This window comes from Chelmon rostratus, chromosome 19 (genome assembly GCF_017976325.1).
Source record: "Chelmon rostratus isolate fCheRos1 chromosome 19, fCheRos1.pri, whole genome shotgun sequence".
Taxonomy (NCBI): domain Eukaryota; kingdom Metazoa; phylum Chordata; class Actinopteri; order Chaetodontiformes; family Chaetodontidae; genus Chelmon; species Chelmon rostratus.
Window position 1 is genome coordinate 19584887 of NC_055676.1, and position 19757 is coordinate 19604643.

The 19757-nt window shown below is 42.7% G+C and overlaps 1 protein-coding gene across 2 annotated transcripts in view; it reads right to left on the reverse strand.

Moving 5' to 3' along the window:
* Positions 1-453: 453 nt before the first annotated feature.
* arhgef28a (Rho guanine nucleotide exchange factor (GEF) 28a) overlaps positions 454-19757 on the reverse strand; it is a 40913-nt gene continuing 21609 nt past the window's right edge. For both annotated transcript variants that reach the window (XM_041960133.1, XM_041960134.1), the window contains exons 14-34: positions 19045-19087; positions 16607-16730; positions 15939-16074; positions 15336-15391; positions 14669-14729; positions 14400-14535; positions 14182-14297; positions 13328-13468; positions 12895-13145; positions 12671-12796; positions 12462-12579; positions 12079-12333; positions 11917-11993; positions 11568-11746; positions 11348-11439; positions 11043-11228; positions 9872-10107; positions 9057-9104; positions 7831-8349; positions 5691-5976; positions 454-2467 (exon numbers count right to left, since the gene is read on the reverse strand). In XM_041960133.1, the coding sequence (XP_041816067.1) occupies positions 2292-2467; positions 5691-5976; positions 7831-8349; positions 9057-9104; positions 9872-10107; positions 11043-11228; positions 11348-11439; positions 11568-11746; positions 11917-11993; positions 12079-12333; positions 12462-12579; positions 12671-12796; positions 12895-13145; positions 13328-13468; positions 14182-14297; positions 14400-14535; positions 14669-14729; positions 15336-15391; positions 15939-16074; positions 16607-16730; positions 19045-19087 (3362 nt within the window). In that variant the 3' untranslated portion in view covers positions 454-2291. The remainder of the gene's footprint in view (positions 2468-5690; positions 5977-7830; positions 8350-9056; positions 9105-9871; positions 10108-11042; positions 11229-11347; positions 11440-11567; positions 11747-11916; positions 11994-12078; positions 12334-12461; positions 12580-12670; positions 12797-12894; positions 13146-13327; positions 13469-14181; positions 14298-14399; positions 14536-14668; positions 14730-15335; positions 15392-15938; positions 16075-16606; positions 16731-19044; positions 19088-19757) is intronic.

Here is a 19757-nt window from a genome sequence, read left to right on the forward strand (position 1 = left end):
CTGAGAGCTTCAATTGAGGTGTCTCTGTTTTATTTTTAGCCTTATATTTGAGAGACAGGCTTTGATCGGTGGGAATCTTTATACTTTATAAGGAATGTAATGACCCACAAGCTTGGTGAGAAAGCTGTTAGTTGCTACACAACAAACCGCATTCATCCAGTCCTGATGTGGTTTTTGTGATTGCGATTCAGAGGTGCAGTCAGACAGGAAATCATTGACATTCATGCACCTGGACTACCACCTGTCATTGCTGGCAACTGAACGGGCGGCTCACTCACACATCTGTTTACACTGTTGGAGACGCTTCACATTCAGACCATAAAACGGAGGTTATACTTGCACCCGAGCTGAACATTGTATTTGTGTTTCAGCCAGTTTGCTTTTTTTTATTGTACTGACACCTCCATGGAGCCCCATTTAATAGCTTTAAGAAAAACAAAACACTGTTTCAGGTTCAGTAAAAGTGATTTTATCAAGCACAAAACACAAATGAAAGAAAACACACCTGTTCTTCTGTTCAAACAGATACACTTCTATGTACAATTCAACCCTTCACAAAAACCTTAAAACTCTTCGTACTGTAATAAATAAAGGCACAAACATATATACATGGTACTAAAATCAAATTAAAATACTGACACTGCCTCATTGGCCCATTAACAAACTACAACAGTAATTAAGCCAATTTGTTTTTTTATAGGGTCTGTAAAAAAAACATCGAGACACCCAATGTGTTGGCACAGGGACCTCTTTACACATACAAATGCCCATGGGAGATAATATGTAAATAGACCACATGAATATTCAAGTGTAATAGTTTAGCCTTAAGCATTATTGACAAGGCAGATTCATATTGTTCTGGGTACTGGTGAAGATAATTCAGGGACATTGTCTTCCACTCTTTACAGTTTGTTTGAAGTAAAGATGGGATTTTTATAAGTGAGGACAGAAAATGATGAAAACAATAGAATAGGAGTCCTTGTAGGGGCTATGTGAGGTGGTGCTTTGAGCGAAATGCTAATGTCAGCATGCTAACATGCTCACAGTAACAGTGCATAATGTTTACCATGTCGCGTTAGAGTGTTACAATGTTACCATGCTAACCATTGCTTATTAGCACTAAGCTCAAAGTACAGCTGAGCTTGATGGGAATGTCATTTGTTTTTTAGGTATTTGGTCATAAACCAAAGCAGGCGCCAGTCAGGGGGATCACCAAAGTTTCTTACAATTCACCCTGAGTGGGGCATGATAGTCTCGACCAAATCCCATGACAAATCAATCCAACTGATGGACCAACTGACTGACATTGCAATGATGTTGCATGCTCTAGTGTGGCTAAAAATGATGAAAGAAAAAACAAGACCAAAATGTATATGAATGATGAAAATAGTTATATAAAATAATTATATTGGGGCTTAAAACGGTTTGACCTAACGTGTTTTCCTGCGCTACGGCTTCCTTTCACTTTTTTTCCCAAGAGCGCTTTCTTCAACGCTCTGATAAAATTGACATATTAGGACAGCTGCAACATCTCTCTCCAAACCACATCTTTGCTTATTTCTCTTAACAAGAAAAACGTGCTTCAGATAAAAAAAGAAAAGATGGCTACAGGCGGGGAGTCTGAAAAACGTGGGACTGATGCTGTCGCACCTCATCTTTCAATCCTAATGTTTTGTGCTTCACGTTATGCTCGGCTTGTACATAAACAGAGCCTGTCTGATAAATGAAAGAGGGGCAGTTTGCTCCAACACAATCGCCCACTAGAGAGATGCAGCCTGATGTTTTGCTGATATTGGGTAGATGCTTTTTCTCCTTTTGAGGTAAATTTAATAAATAGAGCGCTCGAGGGACGAGATACAGTATGCAGGACTTGAGAAAGGAAGGGAGGGACGGTAAGAGGAAGATTCGGGGAAAAGGGGAAGGGTGTCGCTGGGACCCAGTCAATAGAGACCACGCACACACACAAAAAAACGTCCAGAAAATAAAGAGACACTGAACACCCAGTGGTGCCTCCAGCTAAGGTGCATGACAAATGTGAGATTCAGTCTGAAACAACCTCAGTTTTTTCATATATTCTTTTCTCTGTCTTTCCAGTAACTTTACAAAAACAATCTTTCAAATATATATATATATATATATATATATATATATATATATATAAAAAAGCATGGCAAAAGACTTAATGAAAAATGCTCTCTGAAGCAACACTGGATCCAATCCTGATGCTTCATGAAAGTCTTTATCTTTTTCCAAGTGCTGGGTTGGCCATTAGGTCTGAAATTTATCAACATTCAGAGGTACACAATGGTTTCCTCGCTGCCCTCCTCGCCACCGCTGTCAGTCTCCACGGAAACCAATGCACCCATGTCCAGCTGAGGGTCATCGGGATGTGGGAGCACCGGATACGGGTCAGCTCCACTTGCTGTCGACGACCAGGTCTCCCCGATGTAGCTGTGACTGTTATGATCTGAGTGGGCATGCAAAAAATAAAAATAAAATTATTCTCAGTGTAGAAGAAATACAGCTACTGATGAAATTCAAACCAAAGAGACTTCATCATTTACTAACCACTGATAAATAATCACCAGGATGGGACATGTAGCACTTGTTTAATGAGCTCAGTCTAATTGTTTAGCCCACTCATCTAATCACTAACTGCATATAGATCAGCCACAGCTGCTGCAGCTCAGCCCGCTGCTCCCTCCTGCAGCCGAGCATGCGACTGAGAATGAAAACAAAAAGATTTTCATGCTATCCATCATTCCCCCTCTACTTAGAGGTGTCACTTTTATCATTATCTTTGTCAACACAATCAATCGTCATGGTTGGGATTGGATGACACCAGCCTCCTAACACTTGACGGCTAACAAGAAGAGATGTGGAAACGAGGGATCGGAAGGAGGGATGAAAAATCTTAGTGAGAGCAGCCTTCAAAGAGATAACAAGGATTTAAAACCTTGAGTTGGCAAACATAGGGCCTGCTGAAGTATTTTTGAGGAACATAACCACAGCTTCTGTGGTGTTCCCTTCGAGGATCAATAACATTATTACTCAATTATAGGAGATCTGAAAGAGAATGTGTTTTTCTGGGTGGTATCTAGTTGAGACTGTGTGCCTTTGCTTGCATTCTTACATTTGTGTGCATGGTGGGTGCTTTCTAGCATTAAGGCAGGTGTGCTGTCATGGTAACAGATGGTGTAAACTATAAATTGCCTCATTGTGTCCCTGTAGGAAAGTGTCTCTGTTTGATTAATTATATAAGAGTCTGTTAGAGTAGCTCTGTTAGCCACCATATAGGCCTGGCCTCTGATAGATGAGGCATCAGTGTGCAGTCAGATGATACAAACAATCTATGAGCCATGAGCTTCATCCATGAAGTAATAAGATTTTTAGCATTATTAACATGTTACAATGCAGACAGCAGATGCAGGCTATTTAAAGAAAGCAAGAAAATATTTTTTTTTAGGACAGTAGAACATTTGAAGTGCAAAAAACTGCTCAGTCCCAAACAACAGTGATTATACTGAATACAGGGATTATTTCCTGTCTACACCAATGAGATGTATTGATGAGACAAATTTCCTGCTCTGGTGGATCAAAAAAGTTGAATTTCATTATACTCGACTCTAGTCCTGATCTCAGTTTTGAGCAGTCATTAGCATAATTTAGCCATCCTTTAACCAGATGCTTTGTTAGTAGTCACAGATCAGGTTTGTGCATCGTGCAGCATACTGTACGAGGTGTGAATTAACCTACATACTGCAAAACTGCACCAGATTCATCTCTCCTTTCTTCCTCAGCCTACTCACAATGCTCTCATCCTTTGTCTGAGACACGACTCATCGGATGAGACATCATTTCAGAATATTCCATCCAACTGGTTCCCCAGGATGACATTATGCAAGAACGAATTATGGAGATCCATTCAAGGAAAAAAGGGTGTGTATTTCTGTGTGTGTGAGCATGAGAAGAAATCTTCACATGCTAAGGTGAGGATGAGAAATGAGATCATATTTTGATCCGTGTGACTGCACATAAAATACTAAAAGGAGTCCATACAGAGGTTTAAATCTAATGAGAAATTATGTCAAGGTTGAGGAACATTATTCAGTGTCATCGCAGGCCCTCATGGGATCCACTGAGGAATGCATTGTGGGTAGATGTCAGCTGGAACGCACCCTGCGTTGTAGACTGCAGCCAAGTATACACCCCAGGCTCGTTAACAAGTGACTCAGGTTTCACTGGGGCTCGTGTGTGCTCAATAACGAGAGAAGGTTAATAAGCTGATCAATGAGGAAGAGATTGTGCAGCCAGCTACAGCTGGTAAACAATACCAGAAACTCGACATCATGAGCCGCAGTTCAGGGCTCAGGGATGGGACGCGTGTAACCTGTAATTTTCCCCGCCTGCCGCAAATATGAGAATGAGCTCACGCTTGAATGGATTCGGAATGGGGACGGGCAAACGTGAGAATGTCGCTGACACCTCTCGACTGTAACGCAGATTAATGCGTGTCTGCATCTCTCATTCCCCTCCTTGCGCCTCCCCCCCTTCGCCTGATGCGATGACAAGTCATGTTGTAATGAGTTTTATAAAGATTTTTACAGATCGATGTCCCAATCAGTCAGCCATCGCCTGTGAACTGTGAATCACATGCCGTTGTCTGCCCTGCCAGTCGATAGATAGAGGAACCATTGATTTTGTTTTCCTTTGGCAGGCGAGGGCCCCAGCTGGCCGCTGGTGCAGGTGGAGGTGGTGGGGAGGAGGGGCTTCTTTGTCAGGAGACACTGATTAACTGAGACGAAGGACAGACAAGGCCTCACCAGGGACACAGCCTTGAGAGCAGAGAGTGTGTGTACATATGAGGGTGAAACCAGGGTTTGTTTACATTCTCACAGGTAGCAGATTTCTCATTTATGTTGAGCAGCAGAGACAGTTTGACAGCACACTACTGTCCAATACAAGAGAAACTTGTGAGCACCAAGATGCAGGATATTAAACACAACCAGCAATGAAAATTAGTAACTGAGCTACCTGATGCATTCATTAGCAGATTTTTCTATGCTAATTTCCCTTCACAGATGTTATCTGAAAGCAAAAAACATTTTAAAACATCTAATATGCAAATGCATGTAGTGAAGTTCTCACTGCTTCTCTGTAGCTGTCGTTCCTCCCTTTATTCCTATAAAAGTTATTATCTTTCTAAAAATGTGTCTGCACTAGAGTGGCAGCAAATAGCAAATTATTTGATTAGTTGCTGCGATTTCCTTGTTTTTACCTCAGAGTTTCCCTTAAATGGGTCACAATTTAAATCTAAGGGGATCATGCTTACTTGAAAAGGTAAAGACTACATTTTTTTGAATTCTTATTTCCAGTCTTTGTTTTTTTGTGAAGTTTCATTTTTACTTCTTTGTACCTCAAAAGCATAGAGTGAGAAAATGCTGGGGGTCTAAGATATGACAGGTCACATGTAGACTGCTTTATTCTAAGTAGTGAGAAGCTGGAAGCTCAGGAGAAACAGTCTAACATGAGAGTAAACTCAATATATTTGGCTTTTGGACTGTTTGTTGAGCAAAAAAATGAAAAATTCGAGTCCTCATGAGGCCCTCGGTTGCCATTCAATTTGTGTTTTGCTTTAAACTTCCTCTCTGTAACAGATGATAAAGCATGAACTTGGCTGTGATTCTTACCAGTGGGCATGTGCTGCAGCCCCAGCCTCCCTGCAGAGCTGTAGAGGTATCCTGTCCCCATCACCCAATCCTGGGAGTCTGAGTGAGGACTGTGGGGAGTCTTAGCTATGGGGGTCTGTCTGCTGTTGGATCTTGCCAGCAGGGTGTTGAGACAATTGTGCGTGCTGGGGTCGTTTCTTTTGTGGTGGACGTGACGGTTGTTGACGCTGGTGCCGGCGAACGCAGCCTCGTTCACGAACACGGAGCCGTTTCCCGTGTGGTCTCTGGACTGACTTGGTGCCGAGTCCTTTGGGCGAGAGCAAATACCAGGGTCACATAAGAAACTGAAAGATGAAAATCAAGAACTCTGCGAACAGACATTCAGATGAAGCTCACATTCCTGAGTGGATGAGAGCTTCTAAAGCAAGAGTGATGATTGGATAGTTTCTACACATGTGCAAACAGTGCACCTTTGAAATGCACTGATGCATTTGCACGAAGGAGCGAGTCATACAGTTTCAAATTCAACAGGTAAAACCTGTAAAAGGCTCTGCTAATAGACCTTAAGATCAATTTCTCTAAAACGCTGATTAAAGAGAATTACAAGGGCGGTTCACCCAAAATCAATTTTCCCACTTACCTTTAGTGGTATCTAGTATAATACATCTCTAGATAATAGGTATGTAGATCATTTTAGTTTTATTTGTCCAGGTTTTGAGATATCCGTCCCTGGGATTTCAGCCTCCACATAAATACAATAGAAGTGAATGGAATTTCACTGTTGATGCTCACAGCATTTAAAAATTACATTTCTTAAAAATAACTGTTTTTAAAGGGATTATTGTCCTGACTAATTTGTGAAAAGAAAATTTGCTGTAATTTTTCAATGCTTTGAACGCCACAAACAAATCACTGTTGGATTTGGTGTACAGGCAAAACTGTCAGAGAGCGATATCTCAAACCCCTGACAAATAAAACGAAAAACGCATGACCAGATACAACTAGAGGTAATTTGGGTGGACTGGCCCTTGTGTGCAGTGAAAGAAAGGTGTCAATGCTGCAGCTTGCTTAAGGCTCCTCCTGTCCTCTACCAACACCCTTTCTCCCCGGTCCCATCTTCACGTCAACATGGCCTCCTTTCCTCTGCTGAGCGGAGGCAACACAGCTAATTAGAAACGACCTGAGAGCTGCTGCTGTGTGTGTGTGTGTATGTCATTCGATCTGACTCTGACCCTGCGAACCGCTGCCTCTGGCTAAAACATTAGCATGGGAACATTAGGACCTCCACTGCCTCCGCACGCCTTTGTCAGACCACTGCTGTTCGTGCAGCCTCCACACCGACTAAAATAGATGAATGGAAATAAGTCTGCAAACAGCTAGGAGAGCCTCATCACGTCTAGCCCGTAAAAGCCCAAGGTGTTGTGTAAATTAACGAGGGAGAGAGGGAATATTGTAACGCGAGTCTGCTCATTTGTCTGTCCATTCGAGTGCGCTCTGTGTGCGTCTTTTGAAGAGTCGCACCTGCTGAACTGAGCAGGACAAAGCCGTACCCAGCAGAGGCTCACATACATGTGCTATATTAGTTTCACCACTGCTGCTTGTGCACGTGAGGGACATTTAGACTAAAAGGGCATGGAGAACAGTGCACCCTTTATCCTCCATGCCTTCCAGCAGCGGGGGACATTTCACTGTAGTGCTTTTCAAACAGTGTTGATAATTTAAGTCCTTTCCGACACGATTGATTGGTTTCTTGGGCTGCGTGCTTCTGGTTTTAATTATTTTGTCGGAGCTTTTATTTGCAACGGTTTAATTATCATCAATCATTAAGATGTTTATTGGTGAGTGGAGCTGCTGGAGCACTAAGACAAATGATGCTGAAATTGCTCTCATTATCGTAGGTCATATATCAAGAGGGGATTGAGCTGCTCTGTGTAAATGAGTGAACCCACGTAACTCAGGCCGATAGCTGTCTGAGAAAAGCTTCTCATTAATGACTTGAGCCAAGAAATATTCCATAGACACTTATATCAACCTCGCGTTTATGTCAGGGTCAAGGGCTTTAGTCAAAAGCGTTACTGAGTGTCTAACGTCTCCTATTAAATAGAAGTTATTGATAATCCATGAACAGAAGAAACAGTTGTCAGTTGTGTGTCCTCCCCACCTGCTGCCCATCTAGAGGGATGACCATGTGAGGAATCACAGTAGGCAGACTCCTCTGCCGGCCGTGCCGCCATGTCTGGAGCAGCTTCTGCTGGGTCTCCAGCCGCTCGCGCTCCCTCTCCACGTTCCTCTGGCCCTCCCTGAGCCGCTCCAGGCTCTGCTGGTACTCCACCAGTTGCTCGTTCAACTCTTCCCTCTCGCGCCTCAGCCTCTCCGCCTCCAGGTGGCACTGCCTCTCCCTCTCCTCCAACCTGCTCTCCTGCTCCCCCTGCTGCCTCTCCCTGGCCTGGCACTCCCTCTCCCAGCGCTCCTTCTCTTGGCGGAGCCGGCCCTGGAGCCGCTGAGCCGCCGCCACCTCCTCCTTCTGTTTCTCCAGGTTGCGCTGCTTCTCCTGTTCTTGTAGGGTGTTGCCCCGGATGCTTGGAAGGTGCAGTCGCTGGGCGCGGGGGGAGGGGCGTCCGCTCTCTTGGAGGAGGAGCCTCTGGACCTCACAGCAGCTGTCCTGGATGGTCACTGTAGCCTGGCACAGAAATGGACAGGCAGAGAGATGGGCTTCATGAAAATGCAAAGGCTCCGCCATCATTTTAACCACACGAGCATCCTCACAACAGGCTGTAAGAGAAGGTGATTTGAATGGCAAAATGCAACGGAAATCATGATCAGGCTCAACTGGGTGACTTTTTATGGGTTAAGACAACAGGATCTCTTTATAAGATGAGTGATCCCACCGGCACTGGTAGAACTGCGGTCATCAGGTTCATACACAGTAACTTTGAATATGAAAATATCATTGAGATTAAAACATCAAACTCACCCATACCGGCAAAAGTGCGCGCACACATGCCCTTATGCAAATACGCACACGTTCTCTCTGCACAAATTTACATTTTATACCAGAGGCTGAACAGTGTGTGTGTGTGTGTGTGTGAATACTGAAACAAAAGACCCTCATATGTCTCTTAGCAGAAAAAAGATCAGTAGGATTCCCGCTCCTGTTGCTCGCTACCTTTGGTTTCAAACAGCCGAGTGCAGAGTTGGTTTTGTTGACTGCAGCTGGAGCGTGCAGGCACATTAAAGCCTTTTCTTGACTGAGTGTGATACTAACATAGCACGCTGTTCTCACTGAGGACAGAAGAGGTTTGTTTGCTGATTTGCAGATCAGATCATTGTGTAGATGAGGGCTGGGAGCAGGATAAAAAGTGGCTGTATACTGAGTAATGCACTCACCTGCAGACTGTAGAGTAACTGGGTCAGGCTTTGGACACTTTGAGCAACCTGTTAATGGACAAAATCACACACAGTATGCCGATTAACAAGCTGCCGTGTTTTTCATCCCCTTTTTTTCATGATTTTATATAAACACATTCCTGCTGCTGAGTAACACTTTACAATCTACTCACAGTGAAGTAAAATACTTTCATGGCAGGCAAGAAGAGAGTCAAAATTTGAAGTTGCATTTATGCAACATTTGCGCCCCCTTGAGGCCACAAGGTGTGCTACCACAGTGTTTAGAGGTAAAATTATATTGCAGCTGATAAGAAATTTATTCTCTCTTATTGGAGTCATTTACCTCACAGGTCACACAAAGCTGCAAACGGTAGCACAACGATGGCATGGTAATTGGAATAAGTCTCCATATCCATTTTTAATGCCGCAATACCATTGGGAACTAAATGGACCTCTTCCTTTATTACGAGCTTATCAATGATTCATCACATTAAGACTGAAATGTAATTCTAATAGGCTGCACTGAATTATTAAAACAACTGTTGGCAATCTTGAGCCACACATCTGTGAAGAAATGGAAAGAGGTGACGTTCAGATGCAGGCTGTAAGAGGCTATAATGTCCTATTATACCTCTGCAATACGAGTGTACCTCCACCATCACAACTACAGTAATGGAAAAACATTATATCAAATTGCTGCATCAATATTTAACTCAAAAACACCTACTTAATCCGCTATCTTTATTTATATCATAGGGTCATAGAAGAATCGCTCTAAGCTAAATACATTTTATAGACTAGGAACTGTGCTGTACCTTGATGTCGATGTCATTCATGTCTCTGTTTTGCAAAGGAGCTGGGGAATCGAGGATGAAGGCACCACTCCAGCTCCCCTCACTGGCCTTGGGGTTTTCAGGTGAGGCCTCAGAGTCTGAGGGGGCCTGTACAGGTGGGGCGGGACTGACAGGAAACACAGAGTCTGTGTCTGAGTCCGAGCTGTGACTCGATGGAGAACAGGCCTTGGATGACAGAGTGGCTTTCAGGTTCTCAGCTAGGAAACAAAAATAATGCAGGTGTGAAACTAAGATTTTTGAAAGAGCATAATACAATATTTTGTGAGTCAAACATGCTAAGGGTCCCTCAGGGACAAAACAAATGCTGGAGACAGTGTGCTAAAAAAAGTGGCTGGACATTTTCTGGGCTTGTCCCTTTCATTTGCTCATGCTTGCAAAACATTGTAATGAAAAGAGATAATGAAAAGATATGGAATTGAAGTTGAAGCTGATTGCTCTTTTGTTATGTTATACCTGAGAAAAATCCTGGATAAATTCATACCACATATATTTCCACATTTAAAATACCCTGCAACCAAGAACCAACCATTCGTCAATGACATAAACTGTATGGAGATAGTTACTATACAGTATATATACATATGTATCTGTGCCTTTAAGATGTATCCCATTACATTAAGTATATCAATGCCTGTTCCTGTTACTGTAGCAATTAATTTGTTATTAAATTGAAAGATGTTTGACATTAACTACTAATTTTACTACATTTAACTTAAACAGCCCCTTTTTAGCAGCTACAAGTATTAATAAACATTTCATAGATGGACACACACTAATGTAGCTATTAAATTGTTCATTTAAGTATTTAACAATTACAACTTCTCCTGTGGACATCCATAAGTGGAGGCTGGTGTAAATTGGTAATGAATGACAATATCGTAAAACACAGTTAAAATAGAAAAAACTGTACTTTTTATTGCTTCTGTTAATCTTATGCTTATAAATACTAAACAGGGGTCAAAGTGGAGCAATACCATCACTTATCCAGTTTTAATGTAAAAAAATCTTCCAAACCCCAATCCATTTTTCACTTTCATGTCCCATGTTTTCGAAAAACAAGCGAAGTACTGCACTGTACATCTGTGTTAGTCTGTTTGTCCCTGCAGCGTACAGTATTCTGAAAATGTCTCACCCTCTTGCAGAGCTGCATCCAGCAACACGGCAGCCTGGGGCAGCTCCTCCGAGTGCGGCTGGGCGAGCAGTCGCGGTTCGACCAGCAAAGCGTCCGTCCTCCCACTCAGAGCAGAGAGCTCTGCGTAGACCTGCAGCTTCTCCTCCAGGCTGGAGCAGATCTGCTGGTCCCGGCTCGCCAGGCTCTCTGATGCACACGGGGTTCACAGATTAAGCATTGTGAAGTGTTGACTCGGGGGCAGAAAATATTCAAGAGCGCGAATTAAAAAAAACAACAAATAAATGACGTCAGAGGTTTCCAAATACCTTGGAACTTATGGATCTTCTGAATACGAGCCTCAGCAGCTCGTTTCTCCTCTTCAGACTCACTTGTGTATTCCTCTTCTTCCTCTGGGCAGCTGAGCAGAGAAAACAGTAACTGAAGGTTACGATGTTCACAAATGGTGAACTACATAGTTCTCAATATCCTCAGTCTACACACACACACACACACACACGCATAAAACACAGACGTATTTGTACACACCTCTCTACAGCCTCTCTAATGAGCCTCATCCAGGTGTTTCGTTCCTCTTTGGATGATGTGTGCACCTCGTACATTTCTGGCCCGGCGGCTGATGCGCTGATTAAAAACATCCCTCTCTCCTCGTTGGCTACTTCTCGCACTATTAACTTCTGCAGGGCGATGACTGGAGGCTTCTGATCCTGAAGCACATTGAATTGTGGAGGAAAAATGTAGAATATATGATTTCATTTGGTGATGGACATAAAATAGAACAGGAAATAGAGTGTAAAAGCATAATACAGACACAGCTGATTGCTGTTCCAGCCAGGTAGTCTCTGAGATTAATCTGATGCAACTGATGAGTGCGTACCACAGTGGCAAATGTATACTTCTGGTCTTTTTCTTGCAGGAAGATGAGCGTATCGGTGAGAAGCAGCGCCAGAACGTCTATGGAAAATAGAATAAGCAGGAAAACGTTTTAAAAGAATGCACAAATAGAACGCAAACAACACACACAGAAGGTATGTGTCACCTTTAAGCCGGCCCGTGGCAGTCTTCCACAGGAGCAGGCCCTGGTGTTTGAGCGTCTGTCCCGGCCCCATCATGTCGTGCTTGCGGAAGGTGTGGCCGTTCTTTAGCTTGGCTGCGCTGCGGTTCTCTATGCGGTGCCACACTTCCTGTAACCTCTGATGCCGCTCATATTCACTGACGCTGAGGTCCACGGCTGCGATCACCTCCCGGATCTGCGCCAGTGCTTTGGAGAGGTCGGCGTGCTCGTCTGTGTCCTCTGAGGGGTCAGGAAGAACAAATACATGACTGTAAGAGCGTCTTGTTTTATTTGCATATTTTCGACTGGAATATTGCCTGTTATGACCATGTGACTATGTAGCCAGCAGAGGGCAGCAGATGACTGACCTTGAGTATATTGGAGGATCCTCTCCAGCAGCACCGGGTACTTTGTAATCCTTTGGGTTACCAGCAAGATGCACTCTGGGATTTCCCTCCGTTTCACCAAAGAATTGTTGCCTTGTTGCTTGAAAAAGTAGCACCGAGAGTTCAGCCACATCTCACTGAGCAGACTGTTATTTTACTTTGGTTAAAGCATGAAACATTTGGTTAAGTACCTTGATGAAGCTCTGAAATCTCTTGTTATGGTGCTGGAGCTCTTTGAAAAAGCTGACTGCTTCGTTGTGACGACTGCAGAATTCTCCATACACCTGCTTCATTTTTTCTCTATTCTCATCTGAAAACTGCAAAGTACACACACACACACACCCATTGATCCACAACTTCACTGGTTTCCATCTATTACCCCGTACAGCAAAGTAGTCCCAGGAGAACAGCTGACCTGTTGGAGCAAGACGTCTCCTATTCGCTGGATGAGGTAGTTCTTGTGTCCCTGCGGCCTGGCTGAGCTGTGTCGCCGCTCCTTCATGGCGGCAAAGAAGGCGTGGTGGAAGAGAAGCAGCTGGTCCAGACAGGGGAAGACCCGCTCCACCGCTTCCGTGTCCAGCTGCACTTCCTCCTTCATACCCCGCCGGAAAACCTCGGCCATGATGTGTAGCGTCTGAAGGTGGTGAAGCTCGGTCTGCATCAGCTCTGCAGGAGGTTCAAACATGCGGAGTTACAGAAAAGCATGGATTACATCACACCAGAGAGCTCATCTGTTACTCAATCATGGCAATTTATGACAATCATGTGGTTACAGCAATTATATATATGAAATACAGACACTGGCAGAAAATGACACATTCCAGTGGTTTTCTTTCACATCTGCTTACCGTAGATAACATCCTGCCTCTTGACAGCTCGTTTGTCCTGCTTCTTGCAGAACTTGTGCTCTACTGTCAGACTCCATGACTCGGCCTCATAATCCGCAGCATCAAGCGACATGTCGCTGTGGATATGTGCATCCACGTAGTCTAAGAAGAGAGAGAGGTGCAGAATCACTTTTCATCAAAAGTGCCCGGATTCAGTTTCATTAATCAGTGTTCATAACTTTCACTTATCTTAATGTACCTAAGAAATGTGTCTCAATACTGGTGCCAAATGTTTTTCATACACTGAATTTGCTATTTTTCTATCGATATGAATAAATTTTACAAATACAAACACATACAGCAACCCAGCATGAATTACTGCCACTATTCTACATGCATACATACCTACATACACATACATACAAACTCTTTTCACAACCTCCACAAATGCATGATGCGTTTAAGTGCTAGTGGAAAATCGGATGGCTGTTTTTTTTCCACTAGCTTCATATAACATTTCTAAGTAAAGTAAACTGTTATGGCATATGGCTTTGATTTTAAACACAGTCAGTTACTCACAAGTCTTCATACACATTTGTAAGTCAGTTATGTTTGTTATTTTTTGTTTTTTAAAGTCCATTTAAAATATTAAAACTATAATACGATCTGTGTGAAAACAGCATTTTTAAAATAAAAAATTTAGAGGGTGCTGGGGACTGTCTGTAAGCAAAAGGACCCTGTCAACTACATTAGTCAGCATCTTCTCAGAGCAGAAAAACACATCAACGTTTAGGTGCACAAGGACATAAATTCCATGTAAAAGAAAAAAGGAAACTGATCTGCTCCTTTTTAGGTATTTGTGGAAATCTCTTTACCTTCTCCGACAGATGAGTCAGTGGAGGTGGAGGACAGTGGAGTCGGCAGGAGCTCTTCTGATTGGCTGGTCACCTTCGAGGCATCAGACTCCGTCTCTGAACTCTCACTGAGTCGACTGTGAGCAGAGAAGAACATGGACGAGCCTTAACACCCCCCAATTTTTTAATATCACCCCACATCATTATGTGTAATTTACAAAGTCTGAGAGCTTTATGACCTGTCACTGTTTGGGAAACTCCCAGAGAGGCCGCATGGCTGGGTCGCAGCGTCTTTCCTCTCCTTGGGGGTCATAACGGGGAGAGAGGTAGAGATGGGGATGACGCACTGTGGAGGATTGTCTCTCACAGTGAAATCTGTCACAGAAGCAAAGAAAATGAACAATAATCATCCTAAGTGCAGCCACAATGAAACAGGAAATTTCACCCACAACACAGTTACGAGTGTTTGACAGTGAAATTGTTAATGACATTCGTGGTTTAAACTGACTTTGTGGGAGGGATGCTGTCCTGTTCTTCACCATGGCGACTGCATACTTATCCTGAAGTTTCTAAGTAATACAAATGAAAGAGGGTGCAGCATTTAAACAACTGACACAAGGACAGGCTCCAGTCGGGATAAGTAGTTCAAAGCATTTTTGTTATTCCAATATATCAGATTATTCAACTCCAGCACCACTTAACATAAGACTGTGCTGATGTTGCTTGACAAATTACGCTCATATCCATACATTTTGTGCAATATTATATATTTCCTTTTACATTCTGTGCAATATTACATATCATTTACTGTTTTGAATTTTTATTCTTCTGTGCAATAGTAGTAACACTATTTATTATTATTTTTAATCTGAAGGCAGCTTACATTGTTATTTTTCCACAGCTATTGGGGCAATACATACTTTTTACATATTTTTATATATTTTTTTCTACATATTTTATTTTTCTTTTATATAGTCAAATTTCATTTTGCTTGCATAATATGTACATATATATATAGTCTATTTTTTATTTTGTTTTTTTTTTTCGAATGTTCTCTACCTCTGCTGCTATTTTTCTTCCCGCTGCTATCACATGCTGCTGTAATGCCCAAATTTCCCTGGCTGGGGATAAATAAAGTTTTATCTTATCTTATCTTATCTCAGGACAGTACTCACCTTCAAACATGGGGGAACAGAGTCCTTACAGCCCTTATGGACGATAGCAGTGCAACCTGGGGAAAAAAAGTGTGCAAGCAAAACATAGATGTAAGCTTCTTGGCTGAATGCAGTGGTGGAGCAAATACTCAGATCTTGTACTGAAGTAAAATTACTAGACCACCGTTTAAAAATACTCTGCTACAAGTCACATTTTCAAAGCAGGAATTGAATTAAAAGTAAATATTGTCTCATTACATTATTATTACTTATGCTGTAATGTAAAAGCAGGACAGGTGAAGCTCATTTTAAACATTTCTTATATGACCACAGCTAAGGATTATTTTAATTATGGATTCATCTGCTGATTTTTTTCCCTCTTAATAAATCGTTTGTTTGGTTTGTAAAAATTCTGAAAATAGTGAGAAATGTCATCAAACACTTGTGAAGTAACTAAAGTTGTTAGATAAGTGAAGTGAAGCAAAAAGTACAATATTAGTGGAGTAGAAGTGTAAAGCAGCATGAAAACAGAAGACTCAAGCAAAGTGCAAGCACCTCAAACTTGTACAGTTCTTAAGTAAATGTACTTAGTTACATTCCACCACTGGATTTAGGCTCACTTACTGGAGCAGTGCAGCAGGTCCTTTCCAGATGCTGGTTTCTCACAAACCACACACACGGTGGGGCCTAAAACGGCGCCTGTGTTGAACCGATGTCCATTCAGCTGTCTATCCTTGGCCTCTCTGTCCTTCCCCTTCCCCTTGGAAAACCATGCCAGAGACATAGGTGTAAACAAAGAGGCCATACAAACGGAGGCAAAACGTGACTGACCACTACAGCTCAGAAATCCAAGCAAAGCAGGCCCTCAATTCTTATTTCTGCAAAGTTCTTCATCAAGTTTCTATTTGCGGAGTACACTCTGTGTCAGTAACGAGCCTGGAAGGAATCTGAAAGTCCACTGACGAGGAAGTGGAGCGTAGCATAAACAACAGATGCAGGTCAGGGAGGGCTTCCAGTGTCTGTGCTGACTTTACAACAGCAGATTAATCATTAAAAGGAAAGAGGCTGGACACCATGTTTGGTCTAGCATGTGACCTTGAGTTATTCCCAGAAATGTTTCCTGGTTGTGTCTCCCAGAGAGCGGAAAGACACATATTCCATACCTGACTGTAGACCTGGGATGCAGGTCTTTACAGAAGTGTCATAATAATCAATACCATAAATACTTCTAGATACTTCTAGAAGCAGACACATTGAGATTTAGCATTTGATGATGAGCAGCTGTGGTTTACCTTGGTCTTGTTACGTGTGCTGGACATCCTGCTCTTGAGAAAACTGAGGGTACGAATGACTTTGTATTTCTCTGACTCCGCTTTTGTTGGGATGTTGTACTTATCCTGCTCCTCCTCTTCAATTCTGGAGGAAGATTAAAACAACGTCAGTGAAATATGTCCCCTCGCAGTTGTGTTTTAAAACTACAGTTGTTGGTTTGCAGACGTGTGTTAGTTGGTAAATTCAGCCCGATTGTCCTCTTGCTGAGCCTACAGGACGTACAGCTGTAGATTTTTATATGCTTATAGTACCCAAGCATATAACTGGTTCATGGCCTGAGTTAGTCCAAACTGTAGTTTAAATGTTAAACAAATGAATTCTGATGACAGAAAAAATCTTTATTAGTCACAAAAAGGTGCAAAAAATGTTCGTTCTCTGCAACTCTGCTGTGAAAGTAAATTAAAATTAGTATTAGAATTGTTAGAACCCATGCAAAACAACAATGACTTTTTGGTTAAAAGACAACTTTATGCTGTTAGAGGAGCAGAGGAGGAGGAGATGAGAGGAGAGGAAACAAGGAGAGGATGGGAGAAAGAGAAGAGGAAATGAGATGGAGAGAGAGGAGAGGAAACCAGCAGAGAAGAGGAAATGAGGAGAGGAGGTAAGAGATTATAGGAGACAAGGAAAGGATGGGGGGGCAAGGAGAGGAGGGAAGAAAGGAGGAGACAGGATGACAGGAGGAGACAAGGAGAAAATATAAACAAGGAAAAGAAAGGAGGAGGAACAAAGACAGGACAGGGGAGAGAGAGAAAAGGAGACGAAATGAGACAAGGACAGAAGAGTAACAAAGGACAGGAGGAGGAACAAGGAGAGGACGGAAGAGAGAGAAGAGCAGACAAAATGAGACAAGGAGAGAGACAAAAATGAGGAGAGGTGACAAGGAGACAATAGGAGACAAGGAAAGGAGAGGTGGGGGAACATAGACAAGAGAAGAGGCGAGGAGATGAGATGAGGAGATGTGAGGAAAATAGCAGAGAAGAGGAAATGAGGAAAGGAGGCTTGGAGATTGTTGGAGACAAGGAATCAAGGGAAGGAGAGGAGGTTGCGAGTTGTTGTCAGGTGGTAAACATGCTGCAAGTTTTTTGTTTGTTTGTTTGTTTGAAGTGGACGGTTAAAGATGCTGGAACGGGGCTCGACCCCCCCACGTACTCTTTGAGGAACTCAGACAGGGTGAGATGTTGGAGGGACTCGGCCAGCTCCACGCTGCCCTCATCGTCAGCTGACTGGGCTTGCTGACGGAACCTAATCTCCCTGCGAAGAACAGCGCACACACACCGACCATTTAATACTGATGAGACGCCACAGAGGCCGAGGAGACGTGTGGTCGTCCACTTCACACAAAACCAAGCAGCCATAAGTTCAATCAAGATTAGAGGAATAGGAAGAAGACTCTTTTATCCCTTGTGCTGTCTGGTAACTTCCACTAGGGGGAGCTACTGAAGGGTGGCAGGTCAGTTACTGTATGAAAGGCAGAGGAAATACTCTATCAGCTGGCATCAACCTGCAGTGAAAATAGGCTGAGTGGTGCAGGAAGAGGAAAAGATAACCTCTTTTTTTTTTAATCAGTAAGCTTTGTTTATATAGCACTTCTTAAAACACAGTTACAACGCGGTTTGCACACATGAAAAGTTAAAATTAAAAGTAAGGTTAAATACAATATAAAACAGCACAATGAGAGATAGACCAGACAACAAAAACACACAGAATGGCGATCTATAAAAAGGATTTCCAATTAAAAATGTGCTTTCAGAAGCAGATTGAAACAGTCCAAAGACTCACCGATACTCTGCTCACTTTTTGTCATTATTTCATATGAGATTCTGCTGTATTTGAAATCACAAACCATAATGAGCCTGCGCTTTGTGACATGCAGTAGATTCATTATGCGTTGTGACATGTATCCATGTCATGCTGGTCATATCTGAAAGATAAGTTTCACAGGGGCAAGATGACACTGTAAAAACAGAGCAAAGGCACTGTACAAAAACAGGGCTGGAAGCGGCTCAGGGTCACGCTGATTTCTGTACGTCACTGCCGCTGTGGTCTCTGGGAAAGGCAGGGAGGGGATCGAATCACCAAGAACGTACACGAAGCAGCTCTGCTTCACCAGGACAAAAGAGCTGCATGAGAGACGACGGCGGCGAACTTCACAGAGTTCCCGCTGTCACTAAGCAACCTGTCATCGTCATGGTTACCCACATATGTTGCTCCCGGCACGGGGATTACATATCTGATGAAACGTACTGTCATTTTAATTAAGCGAAAGCCCCAGTGAGCGAGGCCAATGAGATCGGCTGAGTCATTTATTATTAGGAGAAGCACTGAAACTCAAAAAGGCACCTGGAATACAATGTCATCCAAATAAGACTCACGTTAATTAAAAGTGAAGCGTAAATACCTTTTTTCATGGGTCTGCTCTGATATACTGGAGGCTCTTTGCTCTGTGAACATGAAGAATGGAGGGAAATTGTTCAAATATTTGTTCGAGAACAAAAAAAAACACTTTTAAAATGGACAGAAAAAGCCAAATATCAAGACAGAAGAATAGATATGAAAGCAGACAGACAGACAGAAAGCGATGAGCCCACAGAAACAAACCATATCTTTCGTTTCATCACTGCGAATGTGATCTCCTCTTCCTCTCGCTGCCATTCTGACTACAATAAGGCTGTGTCACGGTTATGAAAGCCACACATGCGAACACACGCCAAGGTTATTCCAGTTTCATGATTCGAATTTGCATTCGATGTGATCAGGAGAAAAACAGCAGTTGGTGTCGAATTTTCATTTCACGTTCGGCGGGGAACGTCTTTTGCGTTTTCAAATGATGGATAAATGCCCCTAAATTTGGAGAGCAAGCCACTATTTTCCCCAGCTAGTTGCTAACTTTATGTGTGTTCATGAACCATGACAGTAAAGTTGGAGGGGTGTAAAACCGAAACAATGAGCTGAAACATGCTACAACAAAGGAAACTGCAGCATCAGGCTTTCTTACTGGGTTAGTTGCATTATTAGTCATGTGATCCATTGCTCATTTAAAAATATTGATTATAGCAGCTTTAAAACATTTTTCTTGGCTTTGGATCAAGTTAGATGTTGGAAATCTTTCAT